Genomic DNA, 22,402 nt, shown 5'->3' on the forward strand with positions numbered 1-22,402 from the left:
CCTCAGGACACTCCCTGCCCCTTCCGCCTCTTTTCTCTCCTGACATCAGATCTCATTCCCTACAGTGCTCTGACTGTCCTGCCCCGCTAGCCCAATACAGCCACATCCCTCCCGCAAGTCTGTTCCCCTGCCCCTGCCTTAGTTTGCTCAACAGCACTGACCACAACCTGACCCGTTATACTGTCTTCCCGGATAGAATATAAATCCCACAAGCATGGGGACTTAGTCCATTTTTTGTTCATTGCTATGTATTCACAGTTCTTATACTAGTTCTAATAGTTCTTATAGTAGCCTGGCATGTGTGCCAAGCTCAAAAAATACGTATTGAATGACTAATCATTGAATAAATACATGTGACTCCAATAAAAGGTGCAACAGAATTTTTCTGGAAATTGACCATGAATTCCAAAATTTATATGGAATAAAGACGCATAAATAGCTAAGATAACTATTAAAATGAACAAGAAGTACTGACCCTATGGATAGTTAGTTGTGAAGCCACAGTAACTACGTATGACACTGATCTGGGACTACAAAGTTAACTAAAACAGAACAGAGTCCACGGACTCCAGCAAATATGAGTGCGTGAGGATGTGACAGTGCAGAATCACAAATCAACTGGGAAAGGACAGAGTCTTAACGATGACGTTGTGATAACTGTTTCACCCACGTGGAAAAAAACTCCAGAAAATTAAATTCTCACCTTTTATTTTATACTATATACCTTTTATTTTATACTATAAAAAATAAAATCCAGATAATTTCAAGATTTGACATTCAAAAGTCCTCTAAAACTGTAAAAAAAAATGGAAGATTATTGTATGACCTCATGATAGAGAAGTCTTCTTAAAGATACACACCAGAAAAAAAAAATAACCCAAAAGCAATACAACCCATAAAGAACAAGATATATTGGTTTGTCTCAAAAATTAAAAACACAAAAAATGCATCATACACAGGTCTAAAAGACAAGTAACAAACTGGAAGATATTTGCCATGTATATAACAGAGGGAGGACTAGTATCCAGAATAGTCAAACTACTCCTGCAACTCACTAAGAAATAAATAAACAGCTTGATGGAACAGTAGGTAGTGACTATGTAACAGTGATTCACCAGTGAGGAAACACCAGAATTGTCAATATACATATGAAAAAAATGCCCAGATTCATTAACAATCACAGAAAAGCTTATTAAAATGAGACATTTTTTACTTATCAGATTAGCAAAAACTAGTCAGACAGTATCAAGCGTTGACAAAGATGTGGAAAACAGGAACTCTGAATACTGCTAGTGGGACTGAAAAATAGTAAACCCACTTTGCAGAGCCATTTGGCTCCTGTGAAACTTGGAGATGTAGATCTTTTAACACAGCACAAGGAGTGATGCAAAAGACTGTTCTCTATAGCATTGTTTCTATAAGAAAATATTGAATATACCTAAATGCCCACTAATAGAAAAATAAACAAAATGTGCTATATTTATTCAATCTACGGTTTATAATTAACTAGATCTATACATATCAACACATAGCCGAAGACATAATAAAATAAAGAACACATACAGCTTGATGATGTTTAGGTACATCTTTAAAACACCAAACCATACACTTCCTTACAGATACTAAGTGAAAATGTAAAGAACAGATTCATTGCCGTGATTGCCTCTGCAGGAGAACAGCACTGAGAACTAGGTAAAGGGAACTCTACTTACATCTTATTAATAATATTTTGTTTCTTTAAAAAAAAAGAAAGAAAGAAAGAAAGATTACTTCTGTTTGGTAGGAATGTGCAGTGGGATATTTATTGTTTGTCCTTCTCAGTTATTTTTCAAGTTTTTATTTAGAGTATACTTCCTCTGGTGCTCAAACACAGGCACCGTTCCAGTGCTGGTAGAAAACTGGCTGTGCTGGACACATCGAAAGCAGTACGATATTGAACATTACATACGATTCACATGATGCTTAAAGTAAATGTTGACTATGTGTGATTTTAGCCTTAACTGACAACCTTGGCATTAATCCTCTTAGAAGCTGAGACTCACACAGCTTCATCAACATGGTGACTTAAAAGCAACTACATGTAAAATACTTTCTTCATCTAGATAAGGACTTTTGGAGGACCAATCTTATGCACAAAATTAAATTAACCAAAATCCCTTTCCTCCAGTGCCATCTGGTGGAAAGAAAAGGCAGCCTCCACCTGTACCTTCCACAAAATAACCACAGATGTGGTCAGAGCACCATTCTTCATAAGGAAACTCCCTCTTTTATTCTTACGTTACTATGGAGTGTACTATTAAGTATTTACTTCCTTTAAAGCCTGCCTCAAACTGGAAATTCTTTAGCCTACAGGTTAGATAAGAAGCAAGTGGATATTTTTCTTCATTCTCTTCTTAGTCAAACTTTTTCTTTGGCTTTCCGGGTTTCCCTTTTGAAGGAATTGTTTAGAAAAGGATATTCTTTTATTTTCTGCTCAAAGATTCCTTATGTTTTTTAATCAAATGATATTTTAATTTCTTTCTCCCAGACAATTCTGCGAACATTAACTGTATTCCTCCACATTTCCATACTTCAAGCCCTCCATAATGACAAACTCCAACAGTTGATTTATATGTAAAGCATTTTAGTGTCATTTTACTTTTCATAAACTTATGATGGTAACACTCTTTCCTTTGAAGGATTTTCTTAATAACGTAGTCATCATAAATATGCAGTGTGAATTATAAAGTGTTCCTTCCAAGCACTGGAAGAGACAGTAAAAAACACAGTATTTTACCAACTATCAATAAGATATGCTAGATTTTTCAGAAATTAAAGAAAAATATCAACATGGAAAAAAAGCATGGTAACAAAGTTATTAATCCCCCACTTGCAATACTGAGTTCCTTCATCCATTTGTAATCCTGTACTGTAACTGAGCAGGGTGGTAAAATTACCCTGGAAAACGCCTAACTCTACTCAGACAAAATAAGTCAATTCTAAATGGTTTTCCATTAAAGTTTTATGTGCCTGTGAGTCCACTTGAACTTTATAATTGGCTTTTAATGGTTTCCAAATCAGTGTTAGCCGAGAACAGAAGTAAATAAAGCCAAAGGCATTTCCTTCAGGGGCTCAAAATTCTTAGATTTTGTTGTAACTTTAAACTTAGCGAGTTTCAGCTGTTCCACTTAGATGATCCTGTAGGCTCCTACAAATACACTGAATTGTTGGTTTAACTTCTCTTCCTTCCTCAAAGTTTATGACAAAGACACTAATCCCTGTATTGGGAGTGACTGATACAAGTTCGGATTTGCTCACGGTTGCTGGTAAGGAACACATAAAGTCAGTCAGAAAATAATCGAACAGGCTTCTCATGTAAGCGCCATGACTCACAACTAGGACGCTGGCTACTAACCCTCGCGCACCGCCGCCTGAATTCAACTCAGAGCCATGGTTTTTTCCTAAAGGGAATCTCTCTGCCAAAGAAGTTTCCAGACAGTTGCTTGGAGCTCCTTGGGAAAAGCGTTCTTTTTGAGCTGATTCTTTCAGAATTAGTTGGCAAAGAAATTCAAAAAAGTCTTTTCCACGCATTTTTACCTGTAAGGAAAGAAAGAAAAGGTGCAATAAAGAAAGGGACATTAATGATTTCCTTAAAACATAACTGACTGGATGTTTTTTCAACTGTGTCAACATAAGTACTTCATAAGCAGATACTCATCTGTTTCTAATCATCCAAACCCCGGTTTCACAGGTGTAAGTAAGTACCCACCACACTGCTGTACTATGGACTCACACTGGGCACAACAGATGAGTAAGACACAATTCCCATTCCTGACTTCAAAGCACGCACAGTGTAGGTAGGGAAATCTGCAAATAAACTGAAACCCACAAAGTAACGGCAACCAGGAAACTACACTGGTCCTTCAGTGCAGCTGGAACACAACAGCAACAGATCTTTCCCTTATTAAAAAGTAATACAAACTCTTTACAAGAAAATTATGAAAATAAAGACCAGAGGGAAAAAACACCAATAACGCAATTCAAAGCACAACACTCCAAACAAATACAAGCACAGTGTGATGTCACTAACAGAGCTGAAGAAGCAGTAGAGGCTTGAAGATTTCATGTGTTAAATTATTTTGCTTCTTGGGTGACTTGCCTATCACCCTCCTTGAACACCACTACCACTGCCAACCCCAGTGCTTCACAGTCAAAGATTTTTCTTAGAATTACAATCTGATAACACATTTCCTTAAGTCCATTATCAGTAATGACGGCCAACTTAACAATAAATGAGAAAGGATAATTTAAAAAGGAGAAATGGTATGTGCCGTATTATTTTATTACACAAGCAATTTTTCACACTGGTTGGCTAAAATTCAGAAACATCTAATTAACAAAATGAGTCCGATTTCAGCCACTGCGACACGGGCAGTACTACACACCTGGTCTAACGTCTCTCCTCCGGGCGGTGTGAACGCAGGACACTCTTCCCCAGCCGCTTTGGCCATGGCCCGCAGCTCACTCAGTGCCTTGCCTTCTACAACCCCGTATCTCTGCAACGGTCCAAGAGATAAAAGTGCCTCAAATGAATTTGCAATGCAACAATTAAATGCATGCGTATTTACAATGTATTTGTAATAGCAATCAAATTCCGAACAATCAATCCAGGAATAAGCTTAGTTTCCTCCACTTACATTATCATACCTCCTCTGACCTGATAATGGAAATATACTCAGTAGAGGGCCACAGACCTAGGAAATGCAGCTGAAATCTTTTTTGTTTTTGTTTTTGAGACAGAGCCTCGCTCTGTCACCCAGGCTTGAGTGCAGAGGCGTTATGATAGCTAACTGCAACCTCCAACTCCTGGGCTCAAGCGATCCTAGCTCCTCAGCCTCCCGAGTAGCTGGGACTGCAGGCGTGCACCACCACGTCTGGCTAATCTTTCTATTTTTTGTAGAGATGGGGTCTTACTATGTTGCTCAGGCTGGTCTCGAACTCCTGGCCTCAAGCGATCTTCCTACCTCAGTCTCCCAAAGTGCTAGGATTACAGGGGTGAGCCATCACATCTTGGCCCTTTCTCACAGCCAGTAATTAGCAAAGTTCAAATTTAAACCCAGATCTTTGTGACTTCAAAGCTCATTAGCTTCCTAGAGTCATTAAGACTCCACCCAAGCAAAGGACACTACATCACAAAAGAAATATAAATGGCCAGGAAACATGGAGATCTTTTGTTAGGAATCAATAATGTAAAAATTAATATGGCACCATTTTTAAGCTATCAAATTGGAAGATCAAAGAGACAGTAATAATATCAAGTGTTGATGGGAAAAAAACAAAGCTTTCTCCTAGATCATTTAAGGGACTATAAGTTGACACAGCTTTTCTAGAAGGCAATTTTGCAGTATGGATAAAGGCCTTAAAAAATGTACATACTCAGCGACGTCCATTTCTAGAAATGTATTAAATAGATTTAAAAAGAATTAACTGCAAAGACATTTATTTTAACATTTTTTACATCAGTGGGAAATCTAGTCACAACCTACATGTCCATTAGTAGTAACTGAGTTACATAAATTATACAATATCCATAATTTTCGCTTTTACTTTAAAGTCTTCCATACTGTGTTAAGTTCTTACAAGGATACTTACTTTTATAATTTAAGATACTTATCTCATAATTTTAATAATTAAATAAGATGCTATATATGAGAGTATGTAACAGTGAGTGTCACAGGGTAGATTCTTAACATGCTTGCTGATTCCAAATCCCCAGCACTCCTAGCAGGAATGCATTTAATTTTCAGCCATGTAATCAGCTGAGGTGGCTTGCTGAAAATTTATAGTAAAGAACAGTATGTAAATAAGTTACTTACTCTTTCCCGAAGTCTTGAATCATACATTACTGTCATATCTTTGCAAAATTTGCTTTTCTCCAGAATTCCAAGCATGGTCTGAAAATCGAAAGACAACTGTTTCTTTTCTTATAAAAATAGCCACCATTCTGGCTGAAACATTGAAATAATACACGTCATCTAATTGAATAAAAAAGAACTAGCAATAATTTTACTTTGCAAAAATTGCCTCTCTTCTAGACTGCTCAGCCTTTTGTCTCTTCATGCCTGATTTTGATATTCTCTTCTAACCTATCCTCTAGTTCTGAGGTCAGCAAACTACAGCCCACAGGCCAAATCTAGACCCTCATCTACTTTTGTCAATGAAGTATTAGAATACAGCCACACCACTCATTTATGTATTGCCTGTGGCTGCTTGCCCACTATACCTGCAGAACGGAACAGCTGTGACAGAGACCATACATACCATAAGACCTAAAATATTTATTATATGGCTCCTTTCACAAAAGGTTTACTAACCACTGTTCTAGCTCCTTAATTCTCCATGTAAATGTGTCTAAATTGCCATTAAGCCCATCCATTAAGCCTTAATTTCAGTTATACTTTTAGTCTAGAATTTGCATTTGGTTCTTATTTACAGTTTATTATTTACAGTTCTCTGCTAAAATTCTTGATGTTGTCTTCCACCTATGTATTAAATGGTTATTTTTAAAGTCCATGTCTGATAACCCCAGTAATCAGATAACTCCTGTAAATCCCTCCCACTTCTGGTCCCAAGCAACCACCAATCTGCTTTACATAACTAACTACAGCCTTGTCTTTTCTAGAGTTCCATATAAAAGGAATCATGCAGTATGTACTCTTTCGTGTCTGGCTTCTTCTGCTTAGCATGTTTCTGAGACTCATCCATGTTGATGTATGTATCAGTAATTCAGTCTTCATTGCTGAGTTATATTCCATCGTACGAATATGCCATGGCTCATTTATCCATTCACCTACTGATGGATACATGGGTTGTTCTGGCTATTACAAATAAAGCTGCTATTAAACAATTGTGTACAAGTCTTTGTGTGGACATATATCCTTACTTCTCCTGAATGAAGTTCTAGAACTGAAACTGCTGAATGATAAGGAAGTGTATGGCAAACTGTCAAACTATTTCCCAAAGCAGTTGGTTCATTTTACATGCTCATTAGCAATGTATGACTTCTAGATGCTCCACATCCTTTTATGCAGTTAACTTTAGCCATTCAAATGTGTGTGCAAAAGTATTTCACTGTGGCTTTAATTTGCATTTCTGTGATGATCAGTGCTGCTTGAGCATCTTTTCACCTGTTTACTCGCCTTCCATACAGTTTCTTTTGTCAAGTATCCGGTCAAATTCAAATCTTTTGCCCACTTTCAAGTGGGGTGTTTGTCTAATTACAGATTAAAAAATTTACACACACACACACACACACTGTCAAATATATACACATGCTCATAGATGACATATATTATATATATTATAATATAATACACTTATTTATAATTTTCTCCCAATCTGTGGCTTGCCTTTTCAATTTCTTAATCCTTCAAAGAACAGGAAATTTTAATTTGGATAAAATCCAATTTATCAAAGTTTTCTTTTATGGTTCATGTTTTGCCCTAAGAAATCTTTGGCCAACTCAAGGTCACAAGGTTTTTCTCCAGTGCTTCTTCAAAGAAATTTAGCTTTTAGATTTGTTTCATAATCAATTTTGAGTTAGTTTACGTATGTGGTATGAGGTAAGGCTGAAAGTTCTTGTTTTCCCACATGGCTATCCCATGTTTCATCACCACTTATTGAAAAGACTACCCTTTCTCCACTGAATTACCTTGGCACCTCTGTCAAAATTTAATTTGACAAAAAAAAAAAAACAAAAAAAAAACAAAAAGAAAATAACAAGTGACCATGTTGTGGTTCTATTTCTGGTCCCTCAACTTTTACTTAAAAAAAATTCTTTATTTCAGATAATTTTTTAAAAGTATTTTCACTGGGTATAGATTTGGAAAATTCTCAGTTATTACTTCTTCAAAAACAGTTTTTAAATCTTCACACTCACCCCCATCTCCACTTCTCCATTTTCTTTTTGGGATTTCAACTACATGTATATTAGATTGCTTGATATTGTCCCATACTTCACTGAGACTCTGTTTGTCCCATTTTAGCCTTTTTTCTTTCCATAGCTAATTTTAGAATGTTCTGTTGCTATGTCTTCACATTCACTGACCTCTTCTTCTACAATGTCTAATCAGCTGTTAATCCTATCTTGTACAATTTCATTACAGAATATTTTATTTTTCATCTCTCGATCAATTTGGTTCTTTAAAAAAAAAAAATTTTTTTTTTTTGTATCTTCTATTTCTCTCCTCATTATTTTCCCCTATGGTTAGTTCAGCCTTACTATTAAGGTGTGATCTTTCTGGAATCTCTACTATATGCTATATGTATTCAACAAAATCTCTCTACTTTGGCTGGCGGGAAATCAAACGATTCCCTACCCTATGTAAGCTTTAGGAAATGTTTTGTTTATAGTGCCCCAGTAATTGTTCTCTACATTGAATTTGAGTTTGGCCTGGCCTCGTGCAGTTTCACCCTATACATGTACAGATTAATAATCCACCAAAGATTTAAGGGGATCCTTATACATACTGCTAGAGCTCTGTCTCTGTCCAGGGCTCTCACAAATTTTAAGTTTGTTTATGGTGGGGGGCAGGGGGGGGGGTTGCAAAATGCCAGCCCTATTATTCCCTCTTGGTTGGTCAAAAAAGTCTCCATCCATTGAGTTTTTAGAAATTGATTTGGTTCTTTTCTGAGTCTGTGGGGTCATTTTTATAGTGATCTGTTCCCTAAAGATATTTCTAACATGTCTTCTATTTCTTTATAGTAACAGTAACATAGAGTGTTTTTGTTTGTTTGTTTTTACTGTATCTGATAATTCTGAACATCTGATGTCTTTGTGGGTTAACTTCTACTGTCCATTGTTTCTGCTGGCTTTCTCTCATGATACCTTATCTGTATTCTCGTTAGACCTTTTCTTCTAAGCTACTCTAATTTAGAAATTATAGGAAAAAAACAAGGACAAAGTAAAAAGAAACGGAAAAAAAAGAAAGTTCTGTTTGAGAGTGATGGGGGTTAGGGGTGATGTCTGTTTGTGATTTAATTCCCTACAGAAGCTGGTAGATTTTTCAAGAGTACACAATTGTTAAGACTTTTGACCCATGAGCCTTGACTCTAAACTTACCTGTTTTGTCCTCATGAGGTCACTGGAGAAAGCATGAGTAAATCTTACATTACTCAGAAATATACCAGCAGCAGCTGCTTGTTTAAATCCAGTTTCTGAAAGAGGTTCATCTATTCCTTGTCCTGTGGTATTAAAAAGAGCAACAATAATATTCAAAAATATATATAAGGGATGCAAAGTAAATCACATTTAAGAGAATATAAGTTACATTTATCTATGTTTTAATGACAGATCTTCTTGAGTACTTTTCAGAGAGCCAATAGCAAGTAATACTAAGCTATCAATATAACTCTATAAAGGTGCAGGTATTCAAATGTTTTCCAAAAGAATGCTTGCCTAGTGGGAACTAGGTGATGATGAGAATACATGTCTTAGCCTTTCCCTTTTCATGTTTGCCCAACTCTTCACCAGTTGTATTTTACAAAAGCTGGCTCTGATCTTCCGGTGGTATGTCAGGGTGGTAGCGTCATCACCTAGAAGGTTCTCCTGCCTTATCCGCATTGTCCAAATGTTCAGTATTATAATGGTATTACTCTTCTTTCCTCTCTCCTTCTCGTTCTCTTTCTTCATTTTAAAAAATGCTCTTGAATCTTCATTTCTAGGAGGAAGGCTGATTCAGCACCGTGAAGGGGCCTTCTATATACTACAAAAGAATCAAATTGTGTGTGTGTGTGTGTGTGTGTGTGTGTGTGTGTGTGTGTGTGTTGCACCGCTGGGCTTACAGGATGTAAGGGAGACCTCCAAGGGGCAAAGCAGCCAAAACACCCTGAGCTGGAACGTGAATACTGACACAAGAGAAGTAGGGTTGCTGTGGTATCAGCACAAGCTATGGGGTGGGGAGGAGGCCTGCTGCATGGGACAGCAAGGTGGAAGGACTGAACTCATGCTCTTGGAAGCAAGGGATCCTGTAAGAAGGCTAATGGAGTCTCAGGCCAGTGGTCAAATCAAATGCAAATCCTAGTCAGAGCAAATCATTCTCAACAAAAGCTAACAAATTTTCTACTGATTTAGAGCAAATAATACTTTAGCCAAAGATTCAACACACAAGAAAATAATCCATCATGAATGAAAGTCAGCAGAAATAACAAATAATAGATTTAGAACCATTAAGAGTTCAGACATTGAAACCAGCAAACGGATTATAAAATAACTATAAATAAAACATAAAGATAGAATCACGAAAGTAAGAAATTAACAGGAAGCATCAAAAACAAGAAGACAGTTTTCTACAAGAACCAAATAGATGTTTTAGTAATGAAAAACAGAATTGCTGAGGGGAAACCCTCAATGGATAGAGGGAGACCTGGGTGAGGGGAGGTTTAACGAACTAAAGACAGGGCTGAAGACATTATCCAGAATGCAGCACAGATATGAGGAGATGGGACATCGCTCAGATAGATTAGAGATATAAAGAAAAAATGTGAATTCCCAGCATGCACTGTCTTAAATCAGGCTGCCAGAACAAAGCACTACAGCTTGGGTGGCTTCTCAGCAACAGACATGTCTCACAGCTCTGAAGGCTAGAAGTCTGGAATCAGGTTATAGCACGGGTGGGTGCTGGTGAGGACCCTCTGCTAGGCTGCAGACTGTCAACTTCGCCTTGTAAACTCACATGACAGAAAAAAGGCAAGAGTATTCTCTGGGATCCTTTTTATTAATGTAAGTCCATTCATAAGGCCTGCACCCTCATGACCACATCACCTTCCAAAGACCTTACTTCCTAACACCATCACACCAGGGGTCAGGATTCTAACCTATGTATTTGGGGAAGACACAAATATTCAGTCCATATCATACACCCAACTGGAACTCCAGAAAGAATAGAGGAAATGGAAGAGAGAAATATGACGAGATAATGAAGAGAGAATTTTCTAGAAATGAGGAAAGACAAAAGTCTACAGATAAAGGAAATACAATGTACATCAAGCAGGATAATTTAAAAAAAAAAATCCCTCCTAGATATATTAAGGGAAACTGAAGAATACCGAAATCAAAGTGAATATTTTAAAAGCAGTTACAGAAAAAGACAGATTACCTACCACGGAAACCATGTGGCTGACAGAGACTTCTTAACAGGAACAGAAACCAAACAACAGAGAATCATCTTCCAAGTGCTGAGAGAACCATCAGTCTACAACTGTGTACTAATCAAAACCATCTTTACCACTGGCCAAGCTATGTATACTAGGGGATCTTTCAAAGAATGTACTTGAGAAATGAAGGTCTGAGATGCAAAAAAAAAAAAAAAATGATGAGCAGAGAAACTGGCATATATATGCAAATCTAAACAAACATTGTCTAACAAATGAAGACAATAACGCCTATGTAAGCTGGTTAAAAAAAGGACAGGACTAAGATACTAGACAGATCTTAGTTCTTCAAAGTTTTCAGGAGAGGGGATATTAATATTATATTTCATTAGGTATTGTTAGAATGAATGTTTGTGTCTCCCCAAAATTCATGTGTTAAAATCCTACCCGACAATGTGCTGGTATTTGGAGGTGGGGCCTTTGGGGGTGATTAGATCACAGCATAGAGCCTTTGGGAATGGAATTCATGTCCTTTCAAGTGCCCATTGTCACGGCCAGGCCAGGCCAGGCCAGGCACGCTCATGCCTGTAATCCTAACACTCTGGGAGGCCGAGGCAGGAGGATTGCTTGAGGTCAGGAGTTCAAGACCCGCCTGAGCAAGATCAAGACCTGTCTCTACTAAAAATAGAAAAATTAGCCGGGTGTGGTGGTGCACATCTATAGTCCCAGCTACTTGGGAGGCTGAGGCAGGAGGATCGCTTCAGCCCAGGAGTTTGAGGTTGCTGTGAGCTAGGCTGACACCATGACCCTCTTGAGGGGCAACAGAGCAAGTGCGTCTCAAAAAAAAAAAAGTGACCTTTCTCTCTGACATTAACTGTCATGTCAGGATATAACCAGCAGACAATAGTCTGCAAAGCAGAAAGCAGGCCCTCACCAAACCCCAGATCTGCCAGCACCCTGATCTTGGACTCCCAGCCTCCAAGACCATAAGAAATATATGTGTTGTTTAAAACACTCCATCTATAGGTAACATGTTACAGCAGCCCAAACTGACTGTGACAAGTATAAACGGTAAAAATTTAAAGGTAACCATTAAAAGAATAAAAATGGTGTATCATTTCAAAGCCAGTAAGGAAGGTAAGAGAAGGCTGAATAAGGAAAAAAAGAAAAACACTTAAGAAGTAAAAGAAAGTAAGAAGAAAAAGGAAGACTAGAAAAAAGGGGGGAAAAAAGCAACAAAAAGAATCCAAACATATCAGGAACCAGAACAAAAGTAAACAGACTACTATTGCCAATTAAAAGATCGAATTTTTTTAAAAAAGAAGAACCAAAATTCAGCTAAATACTACTTATGAGATAACACTTAAAACATGAGTACACAGAAAGGCTGAAAGGAATGGGATGGAAAAATATATGCCAGGAAAATTCCAATCCCAAAACAGCTGGAGTAGCTATCTCACTATGAGAAAAGCATGACTTTATGACAAAAGTCTTAATAGGATTGTGGGATCAATATAAATAAAGATACAATTCACTTAGAGGATGTAACAATTTTGAATTTGCATATGCCTATAAAATAGACTCAATGCATATAAAAGCAGACTGTATAAATAAAATTGATAGAATTTCAAGTACTAAAGGATAAACTGGGTACCACAGTAAGAAATTCAAGATATCTCACTCAAAAATTGATATTTGCTTGATCATGCAAGAAAATTAGTAAATTTTAAAAATTAGCAAAGTGTAGATTTGATAAACAAAATCAATAAGGTTATTTGATATATAACTCCAATCCCAACAATTAGAGAAAGTAAATTTTTCTTACGCACATAATGGAAAAATTATAAAAACTGACCACGTTAACAAATTTCAAAGTATTATCAAATAAACCATATTGTCAGAGCACAAAGCAATTAAATTGGAAGTCAATCACAATGGAAATTTAAAATACTTGGTGTTGAATGCTTATGAAATTACCACACACGAAAACTGTGACTATGCTGTAAAAATGGTACTTAGAAATATATAAACCTTGAAAGCTTAAAAAACAAAACAACATCAAGAACTACAAGGTCAGGAAAAGCACATAAAACAAACCTAAAAACAAGTGTAAACACAAAAACATTTATTTACGCTCCATTGTCAGCTTCTCATGAAATAAGACACAAGAGCAATAAATACCAAAGGACAGGTGGTAAGGGGCTTCAGTACCAAGGGTGATGTGGGTGGGGCACACATCTAAAATAAAAAGTTCACTTAAGGCCGGGCGCGGTGGCTCACGCCTGTAATCCCAGCACTCTGGGAGGCCGAGGCGGGTGGATCGCTTGAGGTCAGGAGTTCGAGACCAGCAAAAGCGAGACCCCGTCTCTACTAAAAAAGAAAGAAATTATCTGGCCAACTAAAATATATATAGAAAAAAAATTAGCCGGGCATGGTGGCGCATGCCTGTAGTCCCAGCTACTCAGGAGGCCAAGGCAGTAGGATCGCTTAAGCCCAGGAGTCTGAGGTTGCTGTGAGCTAGGCTGACGCCACGGCACTCACTCTAGCCCGGGCAACAAAGCGAGACTGTGTCTCAGAAAAAAAAAAGAAAAAAAAAAAAAAAAGTACACTTAAGCATCAGACCAGCTCATCTCCAGAAAAGCAAGTCAAGCACACTGGGTGTGAAAATCAGTTTCTGTAAATCCCAGAAGTTCTTAACCAAAAAAAGCAAAACTAGATGCTTTTACAATCACAGCACTGAAAGAGGGTATCTAGCCAAAAGTTCACCCGAGATATTCTTAAAAAGCCAGACTAGCTGGATCCCAGGGCAATGGAAAGCTGAGTTCAAGTTAACAGAACAAAGGAAGAATCTCTTCAGAATAAATAATCTTGTGTGAAAATAAATGTTCTCTTTTTAAACCTCTTCTTTTTTAGTACTAAAATTAAAAGAACTATCTTAGCAGAAAAATACCATTAATACCAGCCAGTAAACTCTATGTATCCAAATATGAAATCACTTTAAATCCAGACAGTTATATTTTAAGACATCTAGAGCCAATATAATTCTTTAATCAGCTGACTGGGCACTTTGAAGCCACACATAAAGGATAACTTGGAGACTGTTTGTTACATCCAGTTCACTTACGAGATTTGTTCCTCTTGGTTACCAACTGCTCTGATCATATTCTGTGGTTATGATGGTTTAATTCTGCAGTCCCAATCCACAGCAGAGCCCTCTCCACCCTGGCAAATCCGATTAACTCATACATCACACTAGGGGAGAGAGCTAAAATAACAATCGGATTATACCAACCTTGAATTATTTTCTCCTTGTTAAATCTTGTTTCTCCACTAAAATAGAAAGAGGGAGAAAAACTTAATTACCAAATTATGTTATTTTGAGAGGTGAAAACACATCAGCAATGAAGGGTAATGATATTCGTAAAGATATATGAATTTCATAACATACTTCATAATCTAACCTGTAAAATACAATTTATTCTAAACTAATATTTGCAATTGTCTACTCTAATGATGAGCTAAGGATTTCAAACTGCCTCAAATTAAGATGCATAGATCAGGAATCACTCTTAAGTGAATTGCAGGTAGAAAATCCTACTAAAAAATATAAATACATATACTATTTTAGTCAAATAATCTTGTTAAAATAAATACATTGATCAAAACTACTTTCATAGGCAGCAGAACCAAAACGTGGAAGCCAGTGCGTTCTTGCTGGACTAACTGAGCAAGTGGAAGGGAATGTGAAGAAGTAGGAGGGAGGTGCACAAACCTTCGGAACGCCCCTTCCTTCTCCTAGTTCCCAGATCTTCTTAAGCTGTTATGTTTTGTAGTAGTGAAAGCTGTGCTGCAGACCAACTGAACCAAGGTTTGGATACTACACTTTCAAAAATTAAAAAACCAAAACAGACCAAAACAATCTGAAGCAACCAGAAGGGTGAAAGGACTGGAAACTTTGTCACAAAACACTTGGGGCAACTGAGGCTGGAGGGGGAAGGTCCCTGGGCAGGACTGGACAACAGGGTAGACCTACAAAAAGCAACCGCCAAAGGAGAATCAAGGAGAATTGAGTTGAATTTAGAGCTCAATTTTTTTGAGCTCTAATTAAATGTTTGCCAAACCATGCCTAGCACTAGAATTGCTGGGCCACGAGTATGTAAATATTCAGCTTTGTCAGGTAATGCCGAAGTGGTTACACCAACTTGTGCCACCTCTCAGGTGCACCACCCTCACCAACACTCAAGTCATGTAAGAGTTTTCCATTTGTGCCAATTGGGTATCTGAACAATTCATCTCACTTTGATTTCAATTTGCATTTCCTTGGTTACAATGGCTCCTTTGTTTCTAAGTGAAACATTAGTTTAAAACAATAATTAAAATCTCACATGGGACTGACTGGCTCAGATCCAGAAAGAAACTCCATCAGACCTTAAAGTCAGACTCACAAACTTCACAAACTTGAGTCTCTGCCTAGGACCTTGCCTCTTGTTTATAAAAACAATTATTTGTCAACCTCTGCCTCGAGCGATGGTTTTCGAACTGGAGTGTGCATGAGAATCACCTGGTGTACCTATCAAAACAGATCACTGGGCTTGGCTAATATATTCTTATTCTTTAAGAACTAATACAAGTCTGGCTCTTTTAGGTAGTCTTCCCTCCCTGTACCATTCCCCATCTACCCATTGCATTTATGATAAATACCCCAACTCTGGGCTCCCATTTAACCTGGCACTACCAACAAAAGTTATAGTCCATATGCTAGTTGACTTTTTACTTGTGTGTCTGTCCTGGCTCCAGTTCCTTAAAGGCACAGCCAGATATCACCTTAACATGGTCAGTGCCTGGAGAAAATCCTGGGAAATATTAAATAATAAAACTTTGGTGAATGTACTTTGCCTACAGAAGGCCATCTGGAAATAACTATCAAAAGGACAAATGGGTTTACCCTTTTAGCCAATAACCCTGTTACTGGGAATACCTACGTCTACTTATATTTAAAAGAATATTTGCTACAGTATTATATCTAATAGCAACAGATTGTAAATAACCCAAATGTCCATTAATAGAGAACTCATTTCCTTAATCATGGCCAAAATAACCACTTGTTAACAGTTACATTAACAGATAAACAGTGGTATAGCTCCCTAATGGAATACTATATAAATGTGCCCTTTAAAGGAGTCGGTATGTCAACACAAGGAAAGATCACTAAGATATATGATTAAGTAGAAAAAGCAAGGTGTAGAATAATATAAAGAATGCTACCTTTGTATAAAGGAGGGAAATAATAAACATTTGGATCTGCACGAAGGAACAGTGGACTGACAGGCATAAAACAAACATAGTCACCTGTGGGGTAGGGTAAGAGGAACAGGGAGACTAGGGAGAATTATTTTGATTTCTCATACGTGGATACATTATCTTAAAAAAAATAAATGTGTAATAGAAATTACAGAAGTATTTAAGCCTTGGTAAAAACCAATACCACTGATTTGCCATTATTATCATTGTTGTTAATATTAATAAAAGATTTTTACACTCCAAAATTCATTCATAATCTTATAAAATGGACATGAAAGAGAACATTAACCTCTACCATTCAGATGGATAAAGCAGCAGCCTACAGGGCAATAACTGGGAATCTCTCATTTCTAATCTTGAAACCAGTTACCATGTATTAGATTCACTTCTTGTCTCAGCCTCATAATCTTTCTGAGACCAAGAATAAAAAAAACTGCTGTTTAAATATAAAGTAACATCCTCTTTAGACAGTGCCTTTGTAGTTCTTAAATTAAATTTGGTCTAAAGCTGCCTCCATACACAGCAAGCTGTAACCTAACTTAATATACAAACAAACCACAACCTAATTTGATAGTATATTCGTGTAATAAGAAACCAAGTCTCAGTCAATCATAGCAGCCCAGCTTTCAGCCAATTACAGGCTGAAAACTGCTCAGAGATGTCCAAATAATGCAAACACAGAGCTGTAACCAATCAGGCTATTTCTGTACGTCACTTCCTTTTTCTGTCTTTAAATAGCGCCTGCCCATCTTGCTGGGTGAAGCTTTCAGTGCTGCCCAATTCATGGATCATTTCTTTCCTCAAACTCTGCTAAGTTTAATTTCTATAAAGTTTTCCTTTTAACATATCCAATTCAATTTCCAGCAAAAGCCAAAGAAGTATGCTCACTTTATAAATTTAAAATCAGCTGGGCATGATGGCTCACACCTACAAGCCCAGCACTTTGGGAGGCCAAGGCAGGATTGCTTGAGGCCAGGAGTTCCACACCAGCTTGAGCAACACAGTGAGACCTCATTTCCACAAAAAATAGAAAAATTAGCTGGGCATGGTGGCACATGCCTGTAGTCCTAGCTCCTCTGGAGGCTGAGGCAGAAGGATGGCTTGAGCCCAGGAGTGAGAGGCTGTACCGAGCTATGATTGTGTCACTGCACTCTAGCCTGGATGACAGAGCAGTTTCTTAAAAACTGGACCAGTTTCTTAAAAAAACTGGACCAGTTTCTTAAAAAAAAAAAAAAAAAAATGAGAGCAGTGAGGAGAAATTTAATAATTTTGCTATCCAAAAAATCATGTATGAGCCAGCAAAGAGTTCAGGTCTTTACAAATCACACAAATTCAACAGAGATGATTGCTTTTAGTATATGTGCTGAAAAGATTAGTTCAGGATTTTAATTTAACCCCAATAGCTGATTTGATGGAAGATTCAGATTAAAATAAAAGATTAGACTGTCAAAATGTCATTTTATCAAAAATGGAATCTCAGTAATTTGATAGTTTTGTAAAGGCAATGCCCCACCACCTAATGATTTTCAGCAAAAGTAGAAAAATAGCTGTGATATAATGAAGGATTCCATTTAACTGTAAGTCAATACAGACTGCTGCAGATATGATAGTATTATTAACAACCACTGGCATTCACTTTTAGTTCTACCCGGTATTTTTGCCTTCAAATCACTTTATAAATATTATAGAGTAGGAATCCAAAAATAGAATTTTTTTCCAAAAACTTTAATAGCTTTTATCAGCTTTATGGGAGAGGTTTATATAAATCCTTGAAAGTGTTTAATTTGTTTTGGGAGTGGGAAAGGAAAGTAGATGGCTAAAACAGTTTTACTATTAATATATTTCCCTTAACCAAGTTTGACTTGTGATAGCAGCAGAGAAGGTGGAGGAAACTGAAAGGTCAGAAGGATATATTTTGAAAGAGTCAAGAATAACACCACTCATTTTCAAAATCTGAGATGTGATCCATTTCCAAAACAGAAAGCCCGACTCTGCAGGAATCCAAATGCTTATGCCAAGAAGTTGTCTTATGACCAGCCATTTATAGGCCCTACAAATATGCATCGTTCATTTTGTTGGTTACCATATTGCTCTTCACTTAACAGATACATTTTATTTTGTTAGTTTGGATTTATATTCTGGGGCATTTCTTTAGAAATCACATAGAAAGCTTAATTTCCCTATTACATCCTTTCAAGGAATTCAAATTCAACAGACAATACACAGCTTGCCACATAAGGGAGACAAATCGTGGGAAACCAGTATACATTTGGGGCAAGTTTTCAAAGTAGATATTCTTTAGTGTACATGAAAATGTAAAGCTTCACCTGATATTAATCATGACTACAGCTTAATTCTTATTGCTTAACACCAATTAATTCATTTGCAAATACAGAAGATTTCAAGGGCTAGCAATGCCAAGACTTTTACTAGATGGTTTGGGAGAAAAAAAACTTGTAAGATACCCAACTCATGACATATCTTTGTTTAAATATAGATTAGTCCTAGTTGCAAAGGCTCTCTCCAATTGATCAACCCCATATCCAGAAAACAAATATCATAGTAACTTAATAATTACATATATCTTTAAGAAAGTATTAAATTACAGATAATCCAATATTATTTTGCTTGCTTTATTAATGTCCAGAACAATGACTACCATCTTACAAAAAGCCAGTAACTACCCACAGAGGTACAGTAAGAAAAACAAATCAGTTTTGCTATCAATAACTATACTAATTCATCATCTTTAAATCATTAAAAGTAAAATAAATTTAGTTTACAAAAAAAAATGTAAAGTTTTAAGAGCTAGTTAAAATGGAAGTGAATGGATGATTTCACAGGTGACTGATTGCAAACACCTTCAAATAATCTTTCAAGGAACCAGGGCCTTTGATGGTGTTTTGTAGTTGATGGTAATGGCAAGCTACCTATGCTGGAGTTTTCCATGATGCTATGCCATGAGATTACGAGAATTACAGTTTAATGATGACGACGATACACTTGAATTTTGGAATCTTGGCATTCTGTTCCAAAAATAATACACACTGGCACTTTCACTTCAAAGTATGATGAAGAAAGATAAACACACAGTAATAGCACAAGACTCAAAGGATTTTGTTGAACTTAAATTCCTTTAAAGCTTTCTTGCATTATCTGAAGAGGTAAAATTATCCAACTCTTCGAAAAGTCATTATAGTTAACTATGGTGATTATCAATCAAATCTGAAATCATTTCCTTCCCTGAAAGAAACACCAGCTTCCAGCTTTTAGCTTTGAGAGCTCTGAAGGCTAGAAGGGGACAGCTCAGACAGGAAAGCAGCAAACCATGGCCCTACTGGTCATTTAGACACTTTCACTCCATTTTCCTACATATGAAACAGTACAAAGCAAACCATTCTTATCACTCCTCACAATTATATTAGGAGAATAAAAAGACGCCTTGAGCAGGGTGTGGTGGCTCATGTCTGTAATCCCAGCACTTTGGGAGGACAAGGTGGGAGGATCGCTTGAGCCCAGGAGTTTGGGACCAGGAGACCAGCTTGGGCAACACAGGGAGACTTGTCTCTACAAGAATAGAAAAATTAGCTGGGTGTGGAGGCACATGTCTGTAGTCCCAGCTACTCGGGAGGCTGAGAGGAGGATCCCTTGAGCCCAGGAGTTGAGGTTGCTGTGAGGTGTGATCTGGTCACTGCACTCTAACTTGGGCAATAGAGAGAGATTCTGTCACAAAAGAAAAAAAAACCAGTAGCCTCAAAAATGTTTGGTGATATTCAATAATCTATTAATACAAATACTAGGTTTTAACACAATAAAATAGAAGGCAAAAGACAGTGAGTGGTTAAGTTGCTTTGGTTCAGATCCTACCTCTTCAACTTGCCCTGTGACTTTCAGCAAGTTACATGGCCTTTCTCATTGCCTCATCTGCAAATTGAGGATATTAGTCCTCACCTCACAACAGTGCCTGGCACATAATCGCTTATTAAGACTTCTTTTTTAAATTATTCCTATGAGGGCCTCCAAGTCAAGCCTTGTTAAGCAGCAGGAAGAGAATGAAATATTCATATTTGTTACTGTTGTCTATTAAGAATCTAAATAGGAATTGCTTGACTTTTCAAGGGGTGCCTTAACCCAGATTCCCCACAACTCCCGAGTTTCAGTAAAACGTGTGACACGGTGCTGGCTGGGGCAGGCATCCAGGAAGTGCTCTAAGCCTGGAAGAAAGAACTCTCTGGACTCTAGTTCCTGTTCTGCTACCAATTTTCTGTATAACCTTAAGTCAGTCCAGAATTCTCCCAAAGCATTCTATAAAGTCGAGCAGGGTTGGGGGAGAAAAAAGATAGGACGAAACTAGATTTCTAATTTAGTCATGACCATCTTGTGACTCCTAAAAGGACAATTTCAGATGATTTCCAAAATTATATTCCTACAGAGGAAGGAGAGGACAGAAAAGATAGCAGTTAAAGTCACCTTGACAAGGTTAAATCAATTAGTGTTCTTTGTGAACTCCATGAAGGCAGAAAGGGTGTCTCATTTATCTGTATGATCCAGTCCACTGGCACACAGTACCTACTCAAAGTGCTGGTCTGACAAACTATGCATACATATTTGAGAATCAACTGCATTTTTATTAGAGCTGTCTTTACCGAAATACAAATTATTTAATCTTCAGATATATTTCTTCCCCTCTGTTGTGCCATGCAATTTACCTTTCCCCCTTTTAATTCTCACAATAACGCGATGAGATAGGTACTATCATTATCTTCGTTTTGTGTATCAGGAAACTGAGGTCAAAAAGATTAAGTCGGTTAACTGAGCCCTGGACTACCTGGCTCCTTAACTGGAGCCCAGATTCCAACCCAGGTGTATCGGGCTTAAAAAAATCTGTACTCTTAACCACTCTGAATTTCACCTCCCATTAACACTTGGCAAATAACGTGCTGAGGAGAAAGATAAGAGGCATAAAGACCTATCAGCATTCAGCTCCATGTAATGTTATGATAATAAAAACATTCGGCGTGATGCGTTCTGCTGAGCCGAGGGCGGAGGCCGTTTTTTTCTCTCCCAGAATTGTGACCTCTTGGGGGAAGAAATAAATCTGAAACATATGCCTGTGGGGCTGCCTGGGGAAACGAGGGGGAACAGCAGAGACGGAGAAAGGGGAGAGCTCAAGGCAGCCAGCATCAGAACTAGCCAAGGACGAGCAAAAAATTCTGCAAACTCTTTAGAATCTGCTGGGGAGCAAAAACGGTGCCCAGAGCACTCTGGAGACACGGTTGTCTTTCTTCAGTTTTTGCTCTGCCACCAAGTGACTGAGAACCTTGATCATTTCCTCCTCTGGAACTCACTTTCCTCATCTGAAAACACGAGAGTGACGGTATCTAAGCACCCCCGTCCTCACCAGGGGCTGTTGGGGCAAGAGCAGGGGTCGACATGAGGCAGCCCAAACCAAAGCGCCCCGAAAAGAGCCCTTTCCAAGCCAATCCTCCGAGGGTCGAGCAAGCGGGGACGAGAGGGCACGACAGATCAGTGTTCCCTCCACTCCGAAGCACAAAGGAAAGAGAGAGAAAGGCACCCTGCGACAGCAGTACTCACTGCCGGACAACGGTCAGGGCGAAGCGAGTCATCTTCCAGCGCCTGCGCCCGCGTCCGGCCTCGCCGCGCCTGCACCCGGGACCACCTCCCCCACACCACTTCCGCCAACCCGCCGGCCGGCTCCGCCGCCATAGGCCGAGGCGGCCAGGTGCGTCATCTCCCGAAGGCCAATCAGGGCGGTGGGAGGCCGACAGGTCGGAGGAGACTGGGGAGAGATGAGGTCCCGCCCAGAGATATGGCGCATGCGCCTCTGCGCGCGGGCCTGTGATTGGCGCACAGCAGGTGCGTGCGGGCCCCGCCCCCGGAGTCAGTGCTGGGATTCTTGCCCGGGCGAGCTGGTAGCCTGCAGACTCAGGGTAGATAAGAAAGCTAACGC

At 38.3% G+C, this 22,402-nt stretch overlaps 1 protein-coding gene across 1 annotated transcript; it reads right to left on the minus strand.

The window, feature by feature from the left end:
- Positions 1-1,839: 1,839 nt before the first annotated feature.
- Positions 1,840-22,110, minus strand: TIGAR (TP53 induced glycolysis regulatory phosphatase). The gene is made up of 6 exons (XM_045554562.1): positions 22,027-22,110; positions 14,423-14,460; positions 9,101-9,222; positions 5,856-5,933; positions 4,425-4,535; positions 1,840-3,576 (listed from the first exon to the last, which is right to left on the minus strand). The coding sequence occupies exons 1-6, from the start codon at positions 22,056-22,058 to the stop codon at positions 3,145-3,147; spliced, it is 813 nt and encodes a 270-aa protein (XP_045410518.1). The 5' UTR covers positions 22,059-22,110; the 3' UTR covers positions 1,840-3,144.
- Between the last annotated feature and the right edge of the window lie 292 nt (positions 22,111-22,402).

This window comes from Lemur catta, chromosome 6 (assembly GCF_020740605.2).
Source record: "Lemur catta isolate mLemCat1 chromosome 6, mLemCat1.pri, whole genome shotgun sequence".
NCBI classification, from domain to species: domain Eukaryota; kingdom Metazoa; phylum Chordata; class Mammalia; order Primates; family Lemuridae; genus Lemur; species Lemur catta.